Here is a 19,774-nt window from a genome sequence, read left to right as displayed (position 1 = left end):
AGAGCAGCATACACATTGCAAGTAGGATAAGACATTTACTTTTTCTTACAAAGTGCACGCCTATAAGGTGCACGTACGTGCACCTTATAGGCATTCGGAACTGAAACGTTCCGTATGCGATGTCCAATAATTCCGTAATGTTTTGTAAGAATACACATGTTTCCCATATACTTTCCATATATTTCCGTAAGATTCTTACGGAAACATATGTAATTGTGGGACATCGCATACTGATCGTTTCAGTAGGAATATACGTATGCATGCACGTGCACGTGCATGCTTACATTAACGTTTCAGTGAATTAAATAAAAAAAAGTCTGTTTATATTCGTCCACATTACATCCGAGAGAGAAAATTGCTCGAGTTCACTGTTTTCAGAACTCTTTTTTTTTTTTTGCAAAATATACACCTGTGATCCTACAAGGCGGGTTTGCGTGTTATAGGGGATTCCACGGCACTTTCGTTCGCTCCCGACGTACACGTGAGGGCGCTTCAGCGAGCAGGCGATACAAAATGGAGGAAGCGAACCAGGAAGTTGACTGGTAAATACTTAGAAAACAGCTGGTGGTCAAACCAAAAAGAACTATAGGTTAAGAAGGAAGTGAAGGAAACGGAGACTGACATGTGGAGAATGGGCATGATTAAGAAGTCCGCAATAGAAATCTATCGAACATTTAAGCAGGAAATTGCCAAGGAAAGGATCTATGATAATACTCGGGGTAGTTCTCTACTGTTTGAGGCTAGGACAGGAGTACTGCGAACCAAGACATATCGGGCCAAATACGAAGGGGTAGACACAGTATGCAGTGCGTGTAGAGAGGAAAAAGAAACTGCCGAACACTTGATAATGTTCTGTAAAGGGCTTCACCCTATAGTTCAGGATGATGGCGCAGAGTTTTCAAAGCACTGGGGTTTAGGGACCGGGAGGGCAAAATAGACTTTAAGCAAGTAGACTTAACTAGAAGGAGGTTATCTAATTGGTGGCTAAAGTCAAGGCACGAGTGAAAATTGAACTCTTCATTGCAAAGTACGAATTCTCAAACTCACTTTTTAAGAAAAAAAAATAAATATAGTTTTAAGCTCATTAAGTATTACGGCTTGGTGGCGCTAGCCACCGCCCGATCTAAAGGGTACAGCCATATCCATCCATCCATCCATCCATCCATCCGTTCACATGTTCGAAGAGATATACGTGTTCTTTCTTGGCATCGCTAACATAACGTCATGTTCTATTATTGGACATCCAGTCTGGATAGTAAAAAGGAACCACCAACTGTGTGTTTGTTGAAGGGGCTGACTTCCATTTCAAACTGAATCTCACAAGCCACCACAACGACTAAGGGAGGAACCTCGAGGAAATAGACACGAAAGAAGGATCGGATGAAAAAGAATAACATTTTCACGAGTTCTTTGCATGAAGCACATACAGTAATGCAAGAGTGCCACCTCGGAGAGAATCGTCGCACCGATGCGCACGAAGAAGCTGAGAAGGATAAGGAATTCGAAAAAGGGGTGCACTACCCTGGAGCGGACGTCCACCGGCTTTAGTGCATCGATTAATACAAAAGTTATCGAGGTTTAACATCCCAAAACAACCATATGATTACGAGACACCGTAGTGAAGGGCTTTGAAAATTTCGACCTCCTATATAGGGTTCTTTAACGTGCACCTAAATATATGCACAAGGGCTTCAAGCATGTTCGCTTCTTATATCGCTGCATCTGATGTCGCTGTAACAATAAATTGTACTGTATGCGATAAATTTACAAAGAAGAAAATAGTCGGAGCGATCGTATAGGGCCGTATCAAGGACAGGTTTGTTCGAAAGTTGTTCGATTTCGTTGTGTGCGCGACTTCTACGAATTCTGAGGCGGTTTAAACCACTTTGAAGACACTGCTTCTTGGGCTAATTAGTACAACACATACTGGGATACAGGTTGCGGTTCGGAAGAAGGGTATAATTTTCTTACGCACACAGAGCAGCCACCCTTTCATTGTTTCGAGCGACTCGCTTTGTTTCTGTATTCGAAAGCGCAATCCTACCAGAATGCTTTTTAAAGGCCATTCGATGTCATCGTGTATAGAGCACCGCACGCTGGCTGGCACTATAGCGAAGCTGCCCTGTAATCGATGGTAATCCATCGTGAGAAATTTATTAGGTACACGGTTTTTAGCGCAACTACTACAACTTCCCAAGGATCGGAGCCTGTCGCGAACCCCTTGGTTGAGATTAGTATGCGCCCGCAGCTTCAGCAGTCGCAGCTTGTATGAAGCTTATTGCGCGCAGCAGCGGCCAGAACTACACGTTCTGACTGCTGTGTGAGATGCTCTGGCTTACGTAAGTTGTCATAGGCCAATTGCGCGCCTTTGTGAAGCGCGCCTAGTATGACTGCGTGCACTAGTCATTGGTTAATTGCTTTGATCGCCGCAGTTTAGGGGCCCGGCCCATCGCCCTTCCACCGTTTCATGTCGCGTGGACACAGAGAGGTCAATACAGACGTGAACCAAGGCTAACAATGCTATAAATCAGAGCAAGATACAATGACAAGGCCTAAAGTACTTTGAAGTATAGAAATATCCAAGAATAATTCGCAACAATTCGCTTAAGATGGCGAGAAACCAATCGAAAGCATCAACCTGATACCCGTACCGCGCCATAGAGGGCGCCACCGCCTCGGCAAGCACGCTATTGTCGAAGGAATCGCTGGAATGCACATGTCAAGAACTTCCGCGTGTTTCACGGTTATGGAGATGCATTAGGCGCAGGAAAGAGAGAGGAGTTGGGGCACGTTCAATTGGGTATACCCGATCTGACTGGCACAACTGGTATGAATTTGACTGCACGTAACCTGTTATCTCAGCGAAAGAAGAACACTGCTTTCTACACCATCAAGCTTCGACGGAAAAACAAATTTTACGTTTATACTAAAATCACTTTTCTAGGACCTTCGAAGTGCCACACGGTTCATTACACAGCTGCATCGCGACTTGAATCATAGTAGTTCGTTAATGAACGTGATAAACTCAACCAATGCCTAGCAGATTACAGATGCCGCAAGAAACAATCTACTGTACTTCCTCTCCAGTACTGGGAGGCACTCTAATCCTGGCCTCAAAAAAAAAAAAATTCCGCCATATCCACGAAGTGAATGATGATGAGTGGGCGAAGCTCCGGAGGTGAACCTGGTAAACCATGAATCCTCTGTACATTTTGCCCACTCGATTTTATTACACCGCTCCCCCTAGCGTACGTCGCCGCACTAAATCTAACGATTGCCTTCAACCAATGACACGCGCCATATGTGACATCATTCCTATTTTATAAGATCTCGCGTCTTTCATCAACTACAAGTACCGCTTTCTAGTTTATAACATCTTGCATCTTTTCATCATCAGCTACAAGTACCACCATCTAGTAAACACTACAAGAACTAAACGAGAGGGGGCTACATACAGGAGACGGTACCGCCATCTACTGAACACTGCAAAAACTAAACTAGAGGTGGCTACATGGATGGATGCTATGAGCGTCCCCTTTATAACGGGGTGGTGACAAGTATGCCACCAGGCTCGACAGAAAAAAAAAAAACCTTTTTTCTTTTTTTTTTATGTTGGCCTAATGCCTGTACTTCGATAAATTCTATCTTAATGGAAAATAGGTAAATTTTCAGCTTAAGTTCTCTGCCATTTACGGCACACTGTCCATATTTTATTTTTCCAATATTTATTTTTGTCCTTTCTCTCTAATTTTCTGCCACCAATACTCTAACCGTCTCTTAGTTATTTCAATCGCGGGTGTGTTCAGCTTTCCATTGTTGTCCCTAAAACCCAAGGCTTCCTGTAGGCTCGTGCCCAAACGTACACCTGGGTGGATATCTCCACATTCAATCAGAACATGCTCCGCCGTTTCCTTATCTTTCCCGCAGCATGTGCATTGTTCTTCTTCTTTACTGAATCTTGCTTTATAACTACGCGTTCTAAGGCAACCCGATCTCGCTTCAAACAGTAAAGCGCTTCCCCTTGAATTATCGTAAAATGCCTCCCTCCTTATTTCATTTTTGCCCTTTCGGTAGTTACTCAAAGCCGGTTTTTTCTCCATAGCTGCCATCCAGCAAATCCTCTCCGCCTCCCTGACTTTTCCCTTAACGCTCTACATACAGGGGACGGTACCGCCATCTAGTGAACACTGCAAGAACTAAACTAGAGGTGGCTACATACAGGCTACAGGGGACGCACAGCCCACGCCCTAAGGAGCTTCGCCCCTAAAAAAAAAAATCTAGCTTACACACCATTGAGCCCAGATAGCAGGCCATACTCCCTTTTTCCCGAGCGCGCGATATCGGATCGCCGCACACTCCGCCATCTCTCTTACACAAGGAAACAAGAACTCAAACGACAGTTATCCGAACGTGCCACCGAAAGGAGCCAAACGGAGGGAAAAGGAGGACATATAACGCGGGAGGGAACCGAATCTACATGGCCCGTTGAGTTCAAGAGACAGTGAAAAAGAAACGTGTTGTATACATGGAGAGCGGGCGACCTCATCTCGATTTTGTTTCCCCTAGAAGTGCGTCCTTCAGGGAACGGGATAAGTGGAGACGAGGAGAAATACGATTTCACCGATCTATTACAAAAAAAAAAAGGGGGGGGGGGAAAGACACGCTTACGAAAAACCAAACAAGGCATACTACCTAGAAAAGCTATATTTATGCGCAGTTTTGGTTCGATATTGTAAGCGCTGCCATAGCCGCGTCCTCGTGAGCCCATCAAGTCTACAGAAAAAAAAGAAAGAAAGAAAGAAAGAAAGAAAGAAAGAAAGAAAGAAAGAAAGAAAGAAAGAAATCCCCTAACAGACAAGCAACGAATAAGGATAGTCATGACGAAAAAGCGATTTCCCTGCAATGCGTTGCGGCGGCGCGGCTGAGGAAGGATATGTAGGGGTGGTCGGGAAATTCACCGACAAACATCAACAACAACAGCAACGAAACAAGCCAGCAAGCACGTACAAGTACACAAACAAACAATACGGAGCACTGAAGCTTTATGGACGCACTTGCGAGCTCGCGAGATTGTATTAAAGCGGCGCCTCGCAAGACGCGCCCTCCCCGCGGGTGCATCGATTTTCAATGGCGCAACGGCTTTGGATCGGCTCGGCTCCGTCCGTATAGGCTTGGCGAGCGAGATATGTACTCCGTCCTGGTGGCGCCGCCACCGCTGCGGCAACTCCACGTGCCCGCCTCTCACCCCTTTCCCTCTCTAAGCGCGCCCATGCACGACTGGTACGACGTGTGCATGTATGCCCCTGTATGTTTGTGGCTGAATAGGAACGTTTTTTCTCCTTCGTTGTTGCTTCGATTTCGTGGATAATATGCACTTCACCGGGCTTTTCGGAATGGGGAGTTGGCACGGTATCGTCCTACTGAGTATCTATGTACATGCACTCTATATGTATATAGACATATTTTTTGTTAGGTTATTATCGGGCTCTTTCCTGCACGAGTGATGTCGCGAAATTTTATACATGCCCCTGACATCCGTGTTACGCAGTCTCGAAATTCCAGAAGCAAAGATACAGGCGTCTTGATGCATAAGAGTCTGCTGTCAGCGCCGTGCATTTAGTTGCTGCAGACCAAAAAATGGCAAGTGGCCAAGATGACGGCACGTAAATTGGGCACCGGCTACGATAAAGCCAGAAAATGGCACACCAAGCCTTAGCCTTTTCTCTCCCCAAAATGTTTTTTTTTCTTCTTCATGGCATACAGAGCGAAAAATAAATGACCACTTTATTGTAGCCACCATAGCCACTTCGAGAACGTGACCCTCCCGCCCCCGAAAAAAACTTAGGCCAGCGCCCCTAGGCATCGGTTTCTGATCAGAGGGGGTGCGGAACTCGCAGTGGTCATCAGATGGTTGCTGACGTTGGCCACCAAGTGCTCGAGAAAAATGGACGCCTGCACACGCTAATAATAACACTTACAGCTTCACGTCCCGGGAATTCGTCGCAACGCAACCCTTAACATCAATGAATGGGCCAGGCATACATTGATATGTCAATGTATGTGCAGTCAACGTATGGGGCACGCATTGCGCCACTCCCTATAAGACATGGGGGGGGGGGCACCCCTTTTGCTCCCCCCACTTGCGCACGCCTGTGCACCTAACTGATATCGATACTAAGGTGTAATCAGTCTTCAGTAACGAATCTGGTAAAATCAGACACCAGTATAACTATAGTTGTAATGAATCCAGAAAAAAAATATAGTACAAAATGACCACTATTACCTAATCAACGAGGACATGAAATGGAGCCGCCGTGTACACGTCGTAAAATTTTGCGCGAGAAAGTGACGAGACATCTAGTACTACCGTGCCGTGACGTCAAAATACATTAGGAGATTAAACTAGCTTTCAAAACCATCTTGTAATTAATTTTTGAAGGTGCACTTACGCTTAGCCGCACATTTAGTAGGCTCCTTGACGCAAAATAGAAGGCGTCAAGTAAAAACTTTCGTGTCAGCATCCCTTTGACATATTAGAGAGTTTTAGTACTGCGTACGCTGCGTACGTGGCGGCGTTGCGTACGTAAGGACGCCACGTTCTGCGTAGTGCGCATGCGCAGACCGCACCGCGCACGTATCGCATTACGTACGCAGCCGGTACGTACGCACGCATGAGATGCGTGCGTGCGTACGTATGAGCTGATCGCGCCGCTCTCGAACAAGTTCGCGACAGCGCGAGACTTCGTTTTGCAAAATGGCGACATCAGAGGCAAGCACCGACCGGCTCTGTGGCTTAAAATATGGCCATAATCAGGCTATAACACTTGGATTGGCTCACATTGGCTGTCAACAACACGTGCTTCTATTTTGATCTACCAGATGGCGCAACAGGCTTCACGCTTGTTACGTACGCGGGTACTACGGCGTACTAAAAGCCGATTAGTGGCAAACGACGCCACGTGACGCAAGGCGTTTGCGTGATGCGTACGTAGCACCATTCCGCAGTACTAAAACTCTCTATTCTAACGTCGCATATGAACACGGTGACAGCGTCGGAACCGCGAATAACGTGGGAGAGCGCGTTGAAGATGGCCGCCGGATTGAATGCGCCGCCGTGCTTTTTCTATGCGACCAAGATTTTAAAGCGAGGGAGAGAGAGAGGGGGGGATGAACTTCTCCTTTCCTCACGGTTTCAGGCCGCGGCGCTCTCGCAAGCCGATCGCATGGCGGGGGCCCAGGTCTCTCTCGGGTTCTCTCTCTCCCGATAGAGAGAAAGGGAGACCAGGGGCGAGCTTGTGGCGTCGCTGAGCGTCTGGGAATATCGATTTTGCTACCACATTTTCTTTTTCTTTCCCTCGCTCTCCAGGCTCGTACTGCGCAAGAATACGTGCACAACTCCAAACACCAGCCGAAAATTGCACACGTTACCTCCAAAATTTACTTGACGCTAGGGGCGCTAGTGAAGCATGCAAGGGTAGGGGACACATACGAGCGCATAAAACTTGGTTAATTTGCAAAAGGGCAACAACCCATGTACCACACTACTCCTTTGTTATTCACATTTCTTACAAAGAAAACATCCCACCCAAAGGAGTTAACAGATGGGCGTTCGCAAGTGCTCCCGCCTTTTATTACATCCTTTCACACCTTTCTATACCATTAAATTAAATCGAAGTAGGTAACCGTTTTAGTTAAAAAAAGTTGCAGAGGAGTATATATTTCGACGAAAGCTGGTATAGTATGGAAGCTTATAGAATGAGGCATTGTACGGATGAACGCCATGCATGATTTTATTACACTACTATATGAGGAGTCGGGGAACGCTTGACAACATTGGGCACTTGAGCATGAATTAGGTAAAAAATCCGAGCCCAGTCATAAACGAATCCGCCCCGGACATACGATTGTAGTATAGTGGTGGTGCAACGAGAACAAAGAAAGCATCACACCTGGTTATCTTGCTATGAAGTCCTATGTAGTTTGTGCACTCAAGTGCGTTGTTGATAACACCCGGGCGCATAACAGCCCGAAAATGTGGGCAACAACGGGAAGAATAAAAACTCCATTACGAGACGCATAGACGCGAGCGACTTCTAAAGGCCGATCTACTAAACAATTGTGTATATTTAGGGCACACTTCCTGCTTTTATCGCTTTAAGCCTAACATATGGTCGTCGCAATATAGCTCATGGTAGTATATAGAGCATGAAGCGATTCCTCAACGCTTCTCTACTAACAGTGCGTTTAGAAGAAGGAAAGCTGATTCTGTAACGAAATCCGGCTGAACAAAATGCATCGGTTACTGCTAAACCTCTTCAATAGAGCCGGGCTTCAGCAAGCTATGTTCTGTCCGAGGCTGTCTTCGTCATGCGCCGGAAGCAAAGTAGGGCAATTAAAGATGGGTCCAAAATAAAAACAGTTTAATAAAACTTGGTGACATCAGCTTAAGCGGATGGTGCAGTACGATATGTGCAACGATTACGGAATTGGTGTTATCTGTTAACGCAGCCATATTCTGGTGGCAGTGTCATACTCGTGAAAGCTTTTGCACACGAACACAATGAATGTTCACAATTGGTGTCCCAGACAGCATGTCTTACTCCTGCAGTAACATCATTCTCACACTGCTGCCCACTATGGATTAACGCTTTGCCCTTTGCATTTATTTGGGCACAACACCACCGAAATTATGTTATTCGATATCATTGGTTACTCCATTCAATACAGTAAGTTTTCATGGAATATTTTTTTTGTGACATGTTCGCTATTCGTGTGGGGTATCTCGCGTACTAATGCATGTATTTATATGTATTTCTACTCCCTCCTGCATGCCTCAGATACCGTGATGAACAGGGCGGCTCCTTGCACCTATAATGAGATCTCAGCGAGTCTAAAAATAGAATTAGATATTATTCCACGGAATTACTGCCATCGCAAGTTTTTATTCGAGTGCCGTCTGAGTCTTGTACATCTTCACGTCAAGTTAACATTAATAACGTCAAAAAAAAACCGCATGCCACTTGTACATCACCTTTTTTTTATGCGTAATACCATTCCTTTAGTCGTTGGATATGCAAAACACCCATGTTTGCAGTCCAAGACAGTGACTTTTATAGGCAGCCGTTAACAGCCTCCGTAAGTCATCTCAAAAGCTTCACAGTCGTCTGTGCTGGTCTACACCCAGTTCCCCCCCTCAAAGTCATTACAATCAAAGCGCTGTTCAGCGTACAGGTGAAACGCGTGTGTGTTGTGTACAGGTACACTTAACGTATTCAGGCGGAGCTGACGGGAGCCAACGCCCACCGAAAACCACTCCCCAGATTATGGCCGCGCACACCCCAGCCTGCTGCTTCGAAACGGCAACTGTCCCTCGACAACTCCCATCAGAGACGCGTAATCCTGCCACCCCCACCCCCCTTGTCCCCTCCCCAACAACGCCTCCTCTCAGGACCCTGTACAAGCGGCTTTCTTGCGTCAACCGTGGAGCATTATCAGTAAGCAGCGCGACCACCTAAGTTGCGAAAAGAGAAAAGATTATCCCGTACCTCTGAGCTCGGAGGGTAGGAGGGGGGAACCGGGGTGGGGGGTGAGGGTTGAGTGAGGTTGGGAGGGGGGGTAGATTACGTGAAACAAGCTCGCCAGGCGAGACACGGCATTCGACCGCAGCAGCGTGGCGTTCCAGCACACGCTGTACATATCGAGTGTTGCACAGCCAGGCGCTGTCCGATGGCTGTGTGGCGAGAATGGGTGCGCGTGACAGTTCAGTCGGTTGCACTGCGACACCTTTTGCTCGCTGGAAGGCGACGCGCGCGTACGCGGTTAGAAAGCGTGAGGAGGAAGGTGACACTTTGCTCGCGCGTGACTTGGGTACCGCATCTTGATCGCGCCGTGAGCTTAGTACACCATGTAATGTATGGGATCTGCCGGGAAATGTGGGGCCCAGGTATAGAGGGGTTAGTCCAACCAACTCTAAAAACAAAGCAGTAAGATCATTAAGAACGCACCCAATATGCAGAAAAACAGAGAGAGTATACGGTCGTAAAAAATGCAAGGGATGTCGTTATGATAAGGGGAAACAAAAACAGTGCAGTGACAGTGTGGTATCGCTCGGTCACTGCAACGCGTAATTTATGAACACGCATTACATGGGCAAGGACGCTGTGTAGCTGTCTGTCAACAAAGAGCTAACCTAGACCATATCATGTGGGGGTGTACTCGAAACCCACCACCTAATTCTCTACACCTTAATAGTAAGTAACAGTGGGAGGCTGCTATGTGCAGCTCGGCGCCCGAGGTCCAGGACCAGATCTTGTATTGGGCCAAAAGGGTAGCGGAGACCTACGCTGGGTATAGGCTCCTCTGACACTCCACCACCGCACCTTTCCCTCTTGGGATGAATAAAATTTTTCTCCTCCTCCTCAACTCGTTTCAAAGGTCACAGCCACGAATCGCCATCATCATCTTCAAGTAAAGAAGTGTAAATGTATGGGCTCATTTTCTTTGTTAGACACGAGTGGACGAAAAGATAACTTGCCGCCGGTAGGATCCGAACCTGCGACCTTCAACCCACTTTCCTTTATTCACATTTACATTACAATCACTTACCCTAACACCCCCAATACTTCTTTCGGCATCATTATCTGCCGTTTATAATTAATATTGCACCATCTTCGAGGAAACTCGTACACATTATTCTGCTCGAGTAGTACTAAATGGCATACGATGCGAAGCGGAAAACGGTATTGGTCCAGTCATTGTTCTGAAGACGGACGCACTTTAGCCATTGTACTCCCACACATACACTATCTATATATAATCTAAAAACGCGTTCACAGCTGAGCTAACACATCACGAGATAAACAATGACGACGCGGACAGGTATAGAAGAGGCGGCCCGAAAATCGAGCAGCGGCGTAAACCGATCTGCACCCCGCACAACACACACACGCATGCATATATATATATATATATATATATATATATATATATATATATATATATATATATATATATATATATATATATATATATATCCCTCTTTTCCGCATCCGCCTGGAATAATCTCAAACGCACACTTTTAGACACGCACAGATCCGATATCTATCCGGACCCGCGAGCTCTGGGAGAGATGGAACCCTATACACCAAAGCCCTCAGTAGCGTATATAGTTGCCAGACGGCCGTTGGTGTGATGGGTTCAACCGACTATCCTCCCCTCTAAACCAACTTTCTCTCCCGTTCCTACACAAGATAGCACTCATACAAGCACTACGGTACATAAGGGAGGGGTGAGAAGAAATCAAACCCCCTCCCTCCCCCCAAAATATTTTAAACTTGGGAAATGTCTTTAGAAGCACTCTTTCTCTTTTCTCTCTCTCTCGGTACGTTTTTTTTTTTGTATTGCCCACAGAGGCTTTTCCAACGCTGCCCCTGTAGGCGCCTTATATAGGTCGGTTGGACGACTCGGACGAGAATGGACAACACAGTAATAATAAGCCAAACAAAGAACGGTCATACCACGCATACTCGCGTATAAGTCTTGCGCTTTCTTGTTTCTGCGATTTTCAACGATGCGGTTATTACTGCACACAAGGTCGGGCTAAACATTCTAACATTTTCCACTAATCTGCAAACAAGGACACATAAAGAAGACAAAGACGGCCATGCCTATTTTGACTATTTGATTCTTCATTTCGTGTTTAGCTTAATAACTTCTCATAGTAAGTTGTACTATTATGTTGTATTAACTTGTAATGTGTATATATTAAGTGTATAATAGTGTATACAGTGTATAGCGTAATAGTGTATAGCGTAATAGTACAGCGTAATAGTGTATCTATTAAGTTGTAATGTATCATTTTACCATTTTTAACGTGTCTGCGTTATACTATGTGCGCACCACCATTAGCCGTAATAACTGACCAACCAACCAGCACACCAGCGCGTCCTAATTACCGTGAGTCTAGGAGTACCCGCCGTAATGCTCTCCTGCAATGAACCGCAATAACAAAAGCGAAACGTTTATCATCTTCCTAATCAGTTCGTTTATTCATTCGTGAATGCAATTGTACCACGCCACTGTCTGTTCGGTCTTCATTGTCACTGTCGTTTACGGATGCGTTTAGCTGCCGCCAGCTGGTGTTGTTAACGTCATAGTTTTGTGTATATACGTAACCAATACGTCGGAAGTAGTATACAGTTTACGGGTACGCAGGAAAACGGCTGCAAGGATTCCATGAAAGTGTCACAGTCCCTTGATAGTGTGGCATCACAACACCCGAAAATGAGGGATGATTCGCATAAAGGACCAACATAGCGGCAGCCCCAAATAACGAGAAAAAAAAGGGGCTGGCTAACATTTATCCTCGACGCTCTAGCACATTCGTGAGTCAAGACGAATCTTCTGCGCCATTAGGTTAGAGATATTCGTATCGAATTCGAAAATTTTCTGGTCTGCCAAGTGTATACCACGCTCCCTTAACGCGAGTCTACACGGTACGCGCAGGGAAAAATTTAGGGAAACAGGGAGGTCTAAAAAAGGGGCTTAAAGCCGGGAGTCGTGTCGAACCGCGAATAAACAGAAAAAAAAACAAAAAGATTGCAAGCGGCGTCAAAGTCAGCGCCTGCAGTCAACCGCGGGCGCCGCGCACTCGCACACAAACTCGTACGGACACACTTAACTTTGGGGGCGTATACGTCTGTGCGTCTTTGTATGCGCGCGTGTCACCGTGAGCCATACGGATGAGTGTGCCCGAGGCTCAAACACCTCCCCTTCCCCGAGTTCGAAGCCTACCGCACGCATCGCGGATTTGGCATCGAAAGGTAAACAGTACAACGCACACCGTTCCCGTATGTATACTGGCTGCGTCGTCGTGGCGTTATATCCCGACGGGTAAACGCGGTTCTGACCTGGAGTGCTGGAAAGCCGCGTGGGTCGACGGGATATCTGAGGGCTTTGACGAAAATGCAAACAGAGTTCCCCTGTCAAGCTACCAAGTCTGAGAAGTCTGTATACGTGGCAGGAAAAGGCGGCGCTGGTGCGACTTATCGTTCTATACTTCTTAACGCGATGGCTTCGTAAATGACAGTATACCGGAATCGCGTTAGCACAAAATAGGGAGTTTTCGAATAGGGGTCCCTAGAATAGCGTTCCGGGGTCCCTAAAAGTAGCGCCAAGGCCACTGCACATGACCCAAACACGGTTTAGGTTATGTGTTAAGAACGCTATTTCTTGAATTCAGCGGGAGCCCCAAAGCCTGGACCAAAAGCTTTGCGTCAGTCAAACTTGACGGCATTCCCTGAATTGACGGCTCTCGGCGAAATCTACAGTGACCGGGAACAGGGGGAGTGTCCAAACCACCACAGACCCTATGAAAAAAAAAAAAACAAAAAAACTCTTAGCTCTTGCTTCACTTAAAGCGCGCATACGCAAAGGGCTTTGGGGCCCCAATTCGAAGACTACCTTGTATGTTCTGCACTCCGCTATGAAATAATAACGCTAGTGGATCTTAGGTGGGCTAGTTGTCTGCTGGCTTACGCTGAGTTGGACAGTTGTGTGTTCGCTGCCCCTATTTTGCGTCCTTTCACGATAATGTTAATGAAAGCCAGTCACACACTGCATGTCAAAGAAGTGAGGTAAGAGTGAATTATTGAAATGTGCTCCTCTTTCAGGTACTTTTTCTAGTCACCGAAATCTACCCCCTCTTCCGACGTAGCCGGTTTAACTTCCCTCGCGTTAAATATCATTGCCACGTGACCTTTACAATTGCTGTCACCACCCTCGCGGGTTCTGAACATTAGAAATGGGAAGCCATAGAAGCTATAATCCACGTCCAAGACAAATTATTCAGTAACCCCAAATCGTTGCACAGGCAGTGTCGCCAGAGCAATGCCACATACTCAGCGAAACCACCTGGTCACGTCTCCAAGCTCCAATATTCCTCTGAACTTCAGCCTTGCCTTATAGCATATTGTAACATCGTCTACAGAGGAAGTAATTTTACACCGGAACCGAGCCGTTACCGTCAATAAAACCTGAGGTGTCCAGCACTATATTTTGTATTTTCTTAAGAACGTAGCTGGCTCACTTGTTAGAGGCATAAGACGTGCTCATCATATGCTGCGCTACATTTGATGATCCTGGTCGAATGCGCCAGTTGACAGAGCCAGCGAAGACGAGTTGGCAACGAATGGAGGTGCTTCTGGATTCGATGAAATTGTGAAGTTTGCCGGTATAAAATAATGTTAACAGGTTGTGCAAGACGGGACACGCATTACAGATAGGGTTACCAACGGTTTCAGATTTGGCGGGACTGTCCCAATATTCCATGCACCATCCCGGGACCCGCGCCACCTTTGTCGAGACCGCTAAACGTCCTGGTTTTGTTGCGGACTATCCAGTTAAAATTTTTGACATGTTTTTGACGCACCACCGTTAAGAAACACGAAGTTCGCCCGAATGTTGTCTAGCGATGTAAAGGAGAGGCTTTAGCCCCTTCAGCCGAATTTCCGCACGAAGTGCGACAACCTATACGAGTACATTATTCTGCAAGACGAAGTGCTGCGAACAGCACGTGACCAGCTGAAGTTTTTCAAGCGGATGCAACTATAAAGATTTAACGAATTAGCCTGGAAAGTACCACACTAATGAAAGCTGTTTTTGCTGGCTCGTTATATTATAGCACCCACCCTCCCATCCCGTCTCGACTGCCTTTGTTAAAGAGTAGGTGACTCTAATTACAGACTGTATCAAGCTGGTTTCGTCCTGTTGTGGACGTAAAAAGAGATAAAGCAATGCACGTAGCGTATGTGGACGTACCGTGAGGTGTTGGAAGAGCCAGGCTCGCATAATGTTGGTGGCCACCTTGGGGAAGATGCCGCGCTTCTTCTGGCGCTTCTTGCCTCTGTCCTCGTCTTCGTCCTCGCCAGTGCCGTCACCCGAGCCCACACTGGCATCGCCTGAGAACGAGAACGAGGCAAGGGCTCAAGCACACAGATACATACGTCATGTGACACTGTGGCAATTACCGGTTAAACAAGGCGCAGAACGGGTTCTTCAACAACTATGCGCACACGGCATGGCGAATTTTCAACCGGCTGATCGATTAAGAGGTTGATCGACCTGCTAAGTAATGGTGATGCTGTACAGTCACGCTCACTATGAGCTGTAACACGCTGGCTGTGGTTAAAGTGACCCTAAGCCTGAATAATGACACTGATAAACGCGATATGCGTTCAGAAAGTGTCATTGACTGATAGTTATAGGAATAACTCAATCAGCAGTAAACTTAGTCAATTTTCTTTCCATGTATGCGCCATCACTTTGCAGTGTTGGCGCCATTTCGAGCCCGGACAGCTTGTTTCAAATAATATTGAGCGCCACCGCAGATTGCAACCAGCATAAGCAGCATCTACACTCTATTGCTTTTCGTTAACTGATTGGTGAGCACTGAAAGAATTGCGTGCTTATGTATTCATTATAACATTGCACCTTGCCAAAGAGTGATGTCTGAAAAATACCGTTATCGAGCTACTGAATGGTCTTTTGGCTCATTAGCTGAAGGACTGGTGACTGATTGGTCTGCAGGATACTAAAATTTGAGCGCACCATGCATGACCGGTAGCATATGTCAATGGATAATAATAATTCTTGTGGTTGAACAGGTCTTCGTGCCTGTGGGACTTAATGTTTGTAATCGTCATCAACATACCTCATAAAAGACTAACATTACTTTTTTGCAACATAATTTGCAGACAGATAGTGAAGGGGGTTAAATTTGAACGCGATTTCACAATTCACCCATGAAATTTCCCGCATCTAAAATTTACGAGGGAGGGGGTAACAATCAAGCATAAAGGAACCCTTAAAGACATCGCCGGGGTTTCTTTCAGTAAGTATCACATCAGATAGGTCTAACCAGCGGCCAGCTTATGGCAAGAAAACGTTACCACAACAAAACTGCATAAAGTAAGGAACTGAACTGAAAAAAAAAAATCAAAAGGCTGCCAGCCCAAAGTCCGTCGCGTTGGTATACAAGACCAAGCTGACCCCTCAGCTGTGAACGAGACCCAAGACTGGTATACATGTCAGCCCTCTATACAAACGTGAATTACAAACCCACAAAGCACTGTAGCCTATAGGTACATAAACAGAAAACATACCGCGTTATCTATTTCGGCAAGGTAATAAAGCTAGACTAGCAGCGAACACATCAAAGAGATTGCATCGAGGCAGTTAAAGAGGCTAAGGGTGTAGTAAACCATGCCATGAGTATCCGATCCTGTACCTACTCGTACGTTCTAGATAGTTAACTACTACTTTTTCCGCTCTAACCAGAGCCGTTTTAGATGCGGGCCAACCCTATTCTCAGAATAAACGAGTTCCACTCAATCGGCCTAGGTTCACCACCGACAGTGTCAAAGGGGGCCAGGCGAAGTGATGTACGCAGCGCCCCCTGGGTATGGCGGCGGTGCATTAACTATGCACAGCCGAGGCTTAAATTACCAAGTCAACGCAGAACAGATGGTGGGCCCGCATAAGGAATATACCGGGAAAAGAAGTAAAAAATCTGCATTCTTGAAGATATACATAAACTCCGAAAAGAACGGCAGTGCGTAGAAAGAGTACGCGTAATATAAAAAGAAAAAAGATGGCGGTTGTTTCAGGGATCGACGTTATCTTCATTGCCCGTGCGCTACACGGTTTCAGAAGATAAGCAGAAGACACGGGAAGGCGCCCAGCGAAACGATCGGCCGGCGAGTATAGCGATGTGGTATAAGAACGACTTCGTGTACGCCATGTTAAAAGATAACCTCGGCTGATAAGAGGCACGACGGACTGAGCGAGGAAAACGCACGTTCACCAAGACGAAAGCTAGCAGACGAAACAAACTAACGTAAAGAAAAAAAAAAAAACAAACGTGCTTCTTTTCAATGGCTATATGGTCCGAGTCTTCGACTCGTGAAGTAGTCTTTACGGAACGCCTGACCACCAGCTAGCACGTGTTTCTTGTTTTGGGTGCGTTTTATGTAAGTGTTTGCAGAAGAGGACGGACATAGTCGAGCGAGTCTTTTTTTTTTTTTTTTAGTACGCATTGGGAAGCACTATGAGCCCAAAAAAAAGTAAATCAAACACAAAGAGTCGAACGGTGCCGCGTAGTTGCCACGCGGGCGCTATCTCGAGTGAGACCGTCTTTATGGCCCGTTGCAATCGGGATAATCTCGAAAACTTGAAGAAAAAAAAAAGACGCCGAGCCTCTCCATCCAGTGAGGCTTGATCCTTGTCTTCTTCGTACGTTTTTTGTTGTTGTTGCTTTTTTTCTTGCGGTGAACTTCTCGATAGCTAGTGACGTGTAAAGTTACTGCGCTCGAGCTGGGGCAAATGGGGCATGGGGGGGGGGGGGGGGAATATATACCCCTCTATGTACCCTGATATACTCTATATACCCCTGATATATTCTATATACCCCTGACAATTTAGCGAGTTGGCACTGGTTCATTACAAAACAGCACAACTAAAGGGCCTCTTCATCGTGTCCTCTTCTGTGTCCTCTTCATCGATGTGCGGGATTCTTTCGTTGCGCCACGTTTCATGGCCAAGTATATATATACCTATCTCTGCGATTAGCTCGAACTCCGCAGCAAGTGGTAACAAAGGAATGAAAAGCCTATACTGGCACTCGCATTGTTCGTTCATCATCAGCGAGTATTAAGCTTGTCCGCACAAGTATATGACAAAGCATTCACGAACTATATAGACACCACACGAGAGAGGGGGTGCAATGGGGTTGCAGACAGTTATCGACGGTTTACGCGAAAGAAGAGAGACGGTTAAAAGACTTCATTGATCGTATGTCATGGTTTTATTGAGTCCGTACGCCATAAAAATGTAAGCTATTCCCACCCCGCGTGAAAGAGATGAACTGACGAGTATTGATTCATCTGCGTTCCCTTGCTTATCTGCTCTTTTCTGGCACTCGCGTTCCAAACGTGCCACTTGTCCCACTTATACGTGTTGAAAACGGGCGACCTGGGTGACGCTTACGCGAGACATTAGACAACAGCGCGGTCCCTTAAATAGCTCCACCGTTAGAATGTTAAATGACAGTCTATATTCCATTCGTCAAATCACCGGTACACTCAAAGAAACAAAATGAGTATGCGATACTCTTTTCGGCGAGTCCTGACATGTAAACAGTTGTTTGTGACTAAACCATTGTTTCCAACCAAGGGCAAGGTTCCTTAACATGATCGCTTCTCTGCTAAGCACAAAAAGGAGCGATATCTTTCAGTAAGCCCCCCTTTTATGATTTCCAGAAACAGGCGCAAAGAAAAAACCGACCGCAATGGTCTCGCGAAGGCACAGGCGTCGTACTGACTGCGTTTGTTCACCGACGCCGTCGTCCACTCACTGTTTGCGTCCCAGATAGGAAAACCGCGCCTGATGGCTACACAGCCACAAAACTCTTCTTCGCCCGCACCTCCACCGCAGCCCGCCGCTGCGCGCTATCGAAGCATAAGCTCTTTGTACGCTATCCATTCGACGTTCCCAAACCCGTTCTCCAAAGCCCGCCGCGCCACTCGAACGGCGACAAGTTTTATGGCAAGTCGGGGACCGCAAGCGCTTCGCAAGGCACCCGTAAGTAAACACTAACGCGGGCAAACACAGTCGCACAGACAAAAGACACGCTACGCACGCACACAGAGAGGGCCGGCCACTCGAAGGCGACACTCACGGCCCGTTTTCAACAGCGCGAGCGCTATCTGCGGCGGCGCTGTCGTTCGACTACTTGAAAGCTCTCCGCGTTGTCGTCACGTGACCGGGAAGAGTGAGAGAAGCGGCGACGGCAGCGGCGCACGGCGGCGACAGAGGCTGCGTCTCAGTTCTACTCAGCATAGCAATTCGAACACACAGATAATGAAGCCTAGGATAGTCAGAGGTTGCGTTTCAGTTCTATACTGAGCATATCAATCAGAACTAACAGATAATGAAGCCAAGGATAGTCAGAGGCTGAGTTTCAGTTCTAGACTGAGCATATCAATCAGAACTAACAGATAATGAAGCCAAGGATTGTATAGGGGATGCTATTCGTAGTATTTATAAGGTGAAGTAATTGTGAAGTAATGTGAAGTAATTATAATGTGAATTATATAGTGAAGAAAGGAGGGTGGACAAAAAGATAACTTGTCGCTAGCGGTGACCGAACCTGTGACCTTTGAACGACATGTCCAATGGTCTACCGACTGAACTACAGTGGCGGGCATCCCTGGTCTACTTTAAGGGGTACGTGTACATGTGCACTTAAAAGTGCGTGAAAATATTGTGTCTAACAAGTAAAAACGAGCCCTTATATTTCCACTTATTTCCTTCAATTTTAGACAGCGTCGCATGCAGTCTATGCTGAGAGCTTTAAAGAAAACAGCATAGCACGCCAGTCGTCCGAGTAATGTCACACGTCTGTATGACGTCTGGACACCATGACACTACCTTGTGTGAGAAGAGGAAGCTTCTTTTATATGTTTCGTGTTCTAATCTGAAAATTTGGACATAACTTGTACTAAGTGCGTATCGGAGCACTTGCTTTGGTGCAGACGAACCTACAGGCGACATCCGGGCTATCTGAATATTTTTGAACAGCCGCCATCTTGTTTGTGCCACTTAGATTTGTATTTAGCTATCTACGATGAGTATTGAGACACACCCCCCACTCCAAGATCTCAGATTGGTAGCTATGAGCCACAGGTCTGAGACGCGTCCCACAGAGGCCGTGACGAGA

The 19,774-nt window shown here is 46.4% G+C and overlaps 1 protein-coding gene across 2 annotated transcripts in view; it reads right to left on the bottom strand.

The window, feature by feature from the left end:
* The window catches only part of LOC119166806 (homeobox protein Meis1), a 388,227-nt gene that overhangs the window by 79,603 nt on the left and 288,850 nt on the right, over positions 1-19,774 (bottom strand). For both annotated transcript variants that reach the window (XM_037418168.2, XM_037418169.2), the window contains exon 10: positions 14,818-14,957. In XM_037418168.2, coding sequence (XP_037274065.1) covers positions 14,818-14,957 — 140 coding nt within the window. The remainder of the gene's footprint in view (positions 1-14,817; positions 14,958-19,774) is intronic.

Source organism: Rhipicephalus microplus, chromosome 6, assembly GCF_043290135.1.
Source record: "Rhipicephalus microplus isolate Deutch F79 chromosome 6, USDA_Rmic, whole genome shotgun sequence".
Lineage (NCBI taxonomy): Eukaryota > Metazoa > Arthropoda > Arachnida > Ixodida > Ixodidae > Rhipicephalus > Rhipicephalus microplus.
Note: the sequence above shows the minus strand (reverse complement) of the source record. Positions and strands in the feature narration are given on the sequence as shown.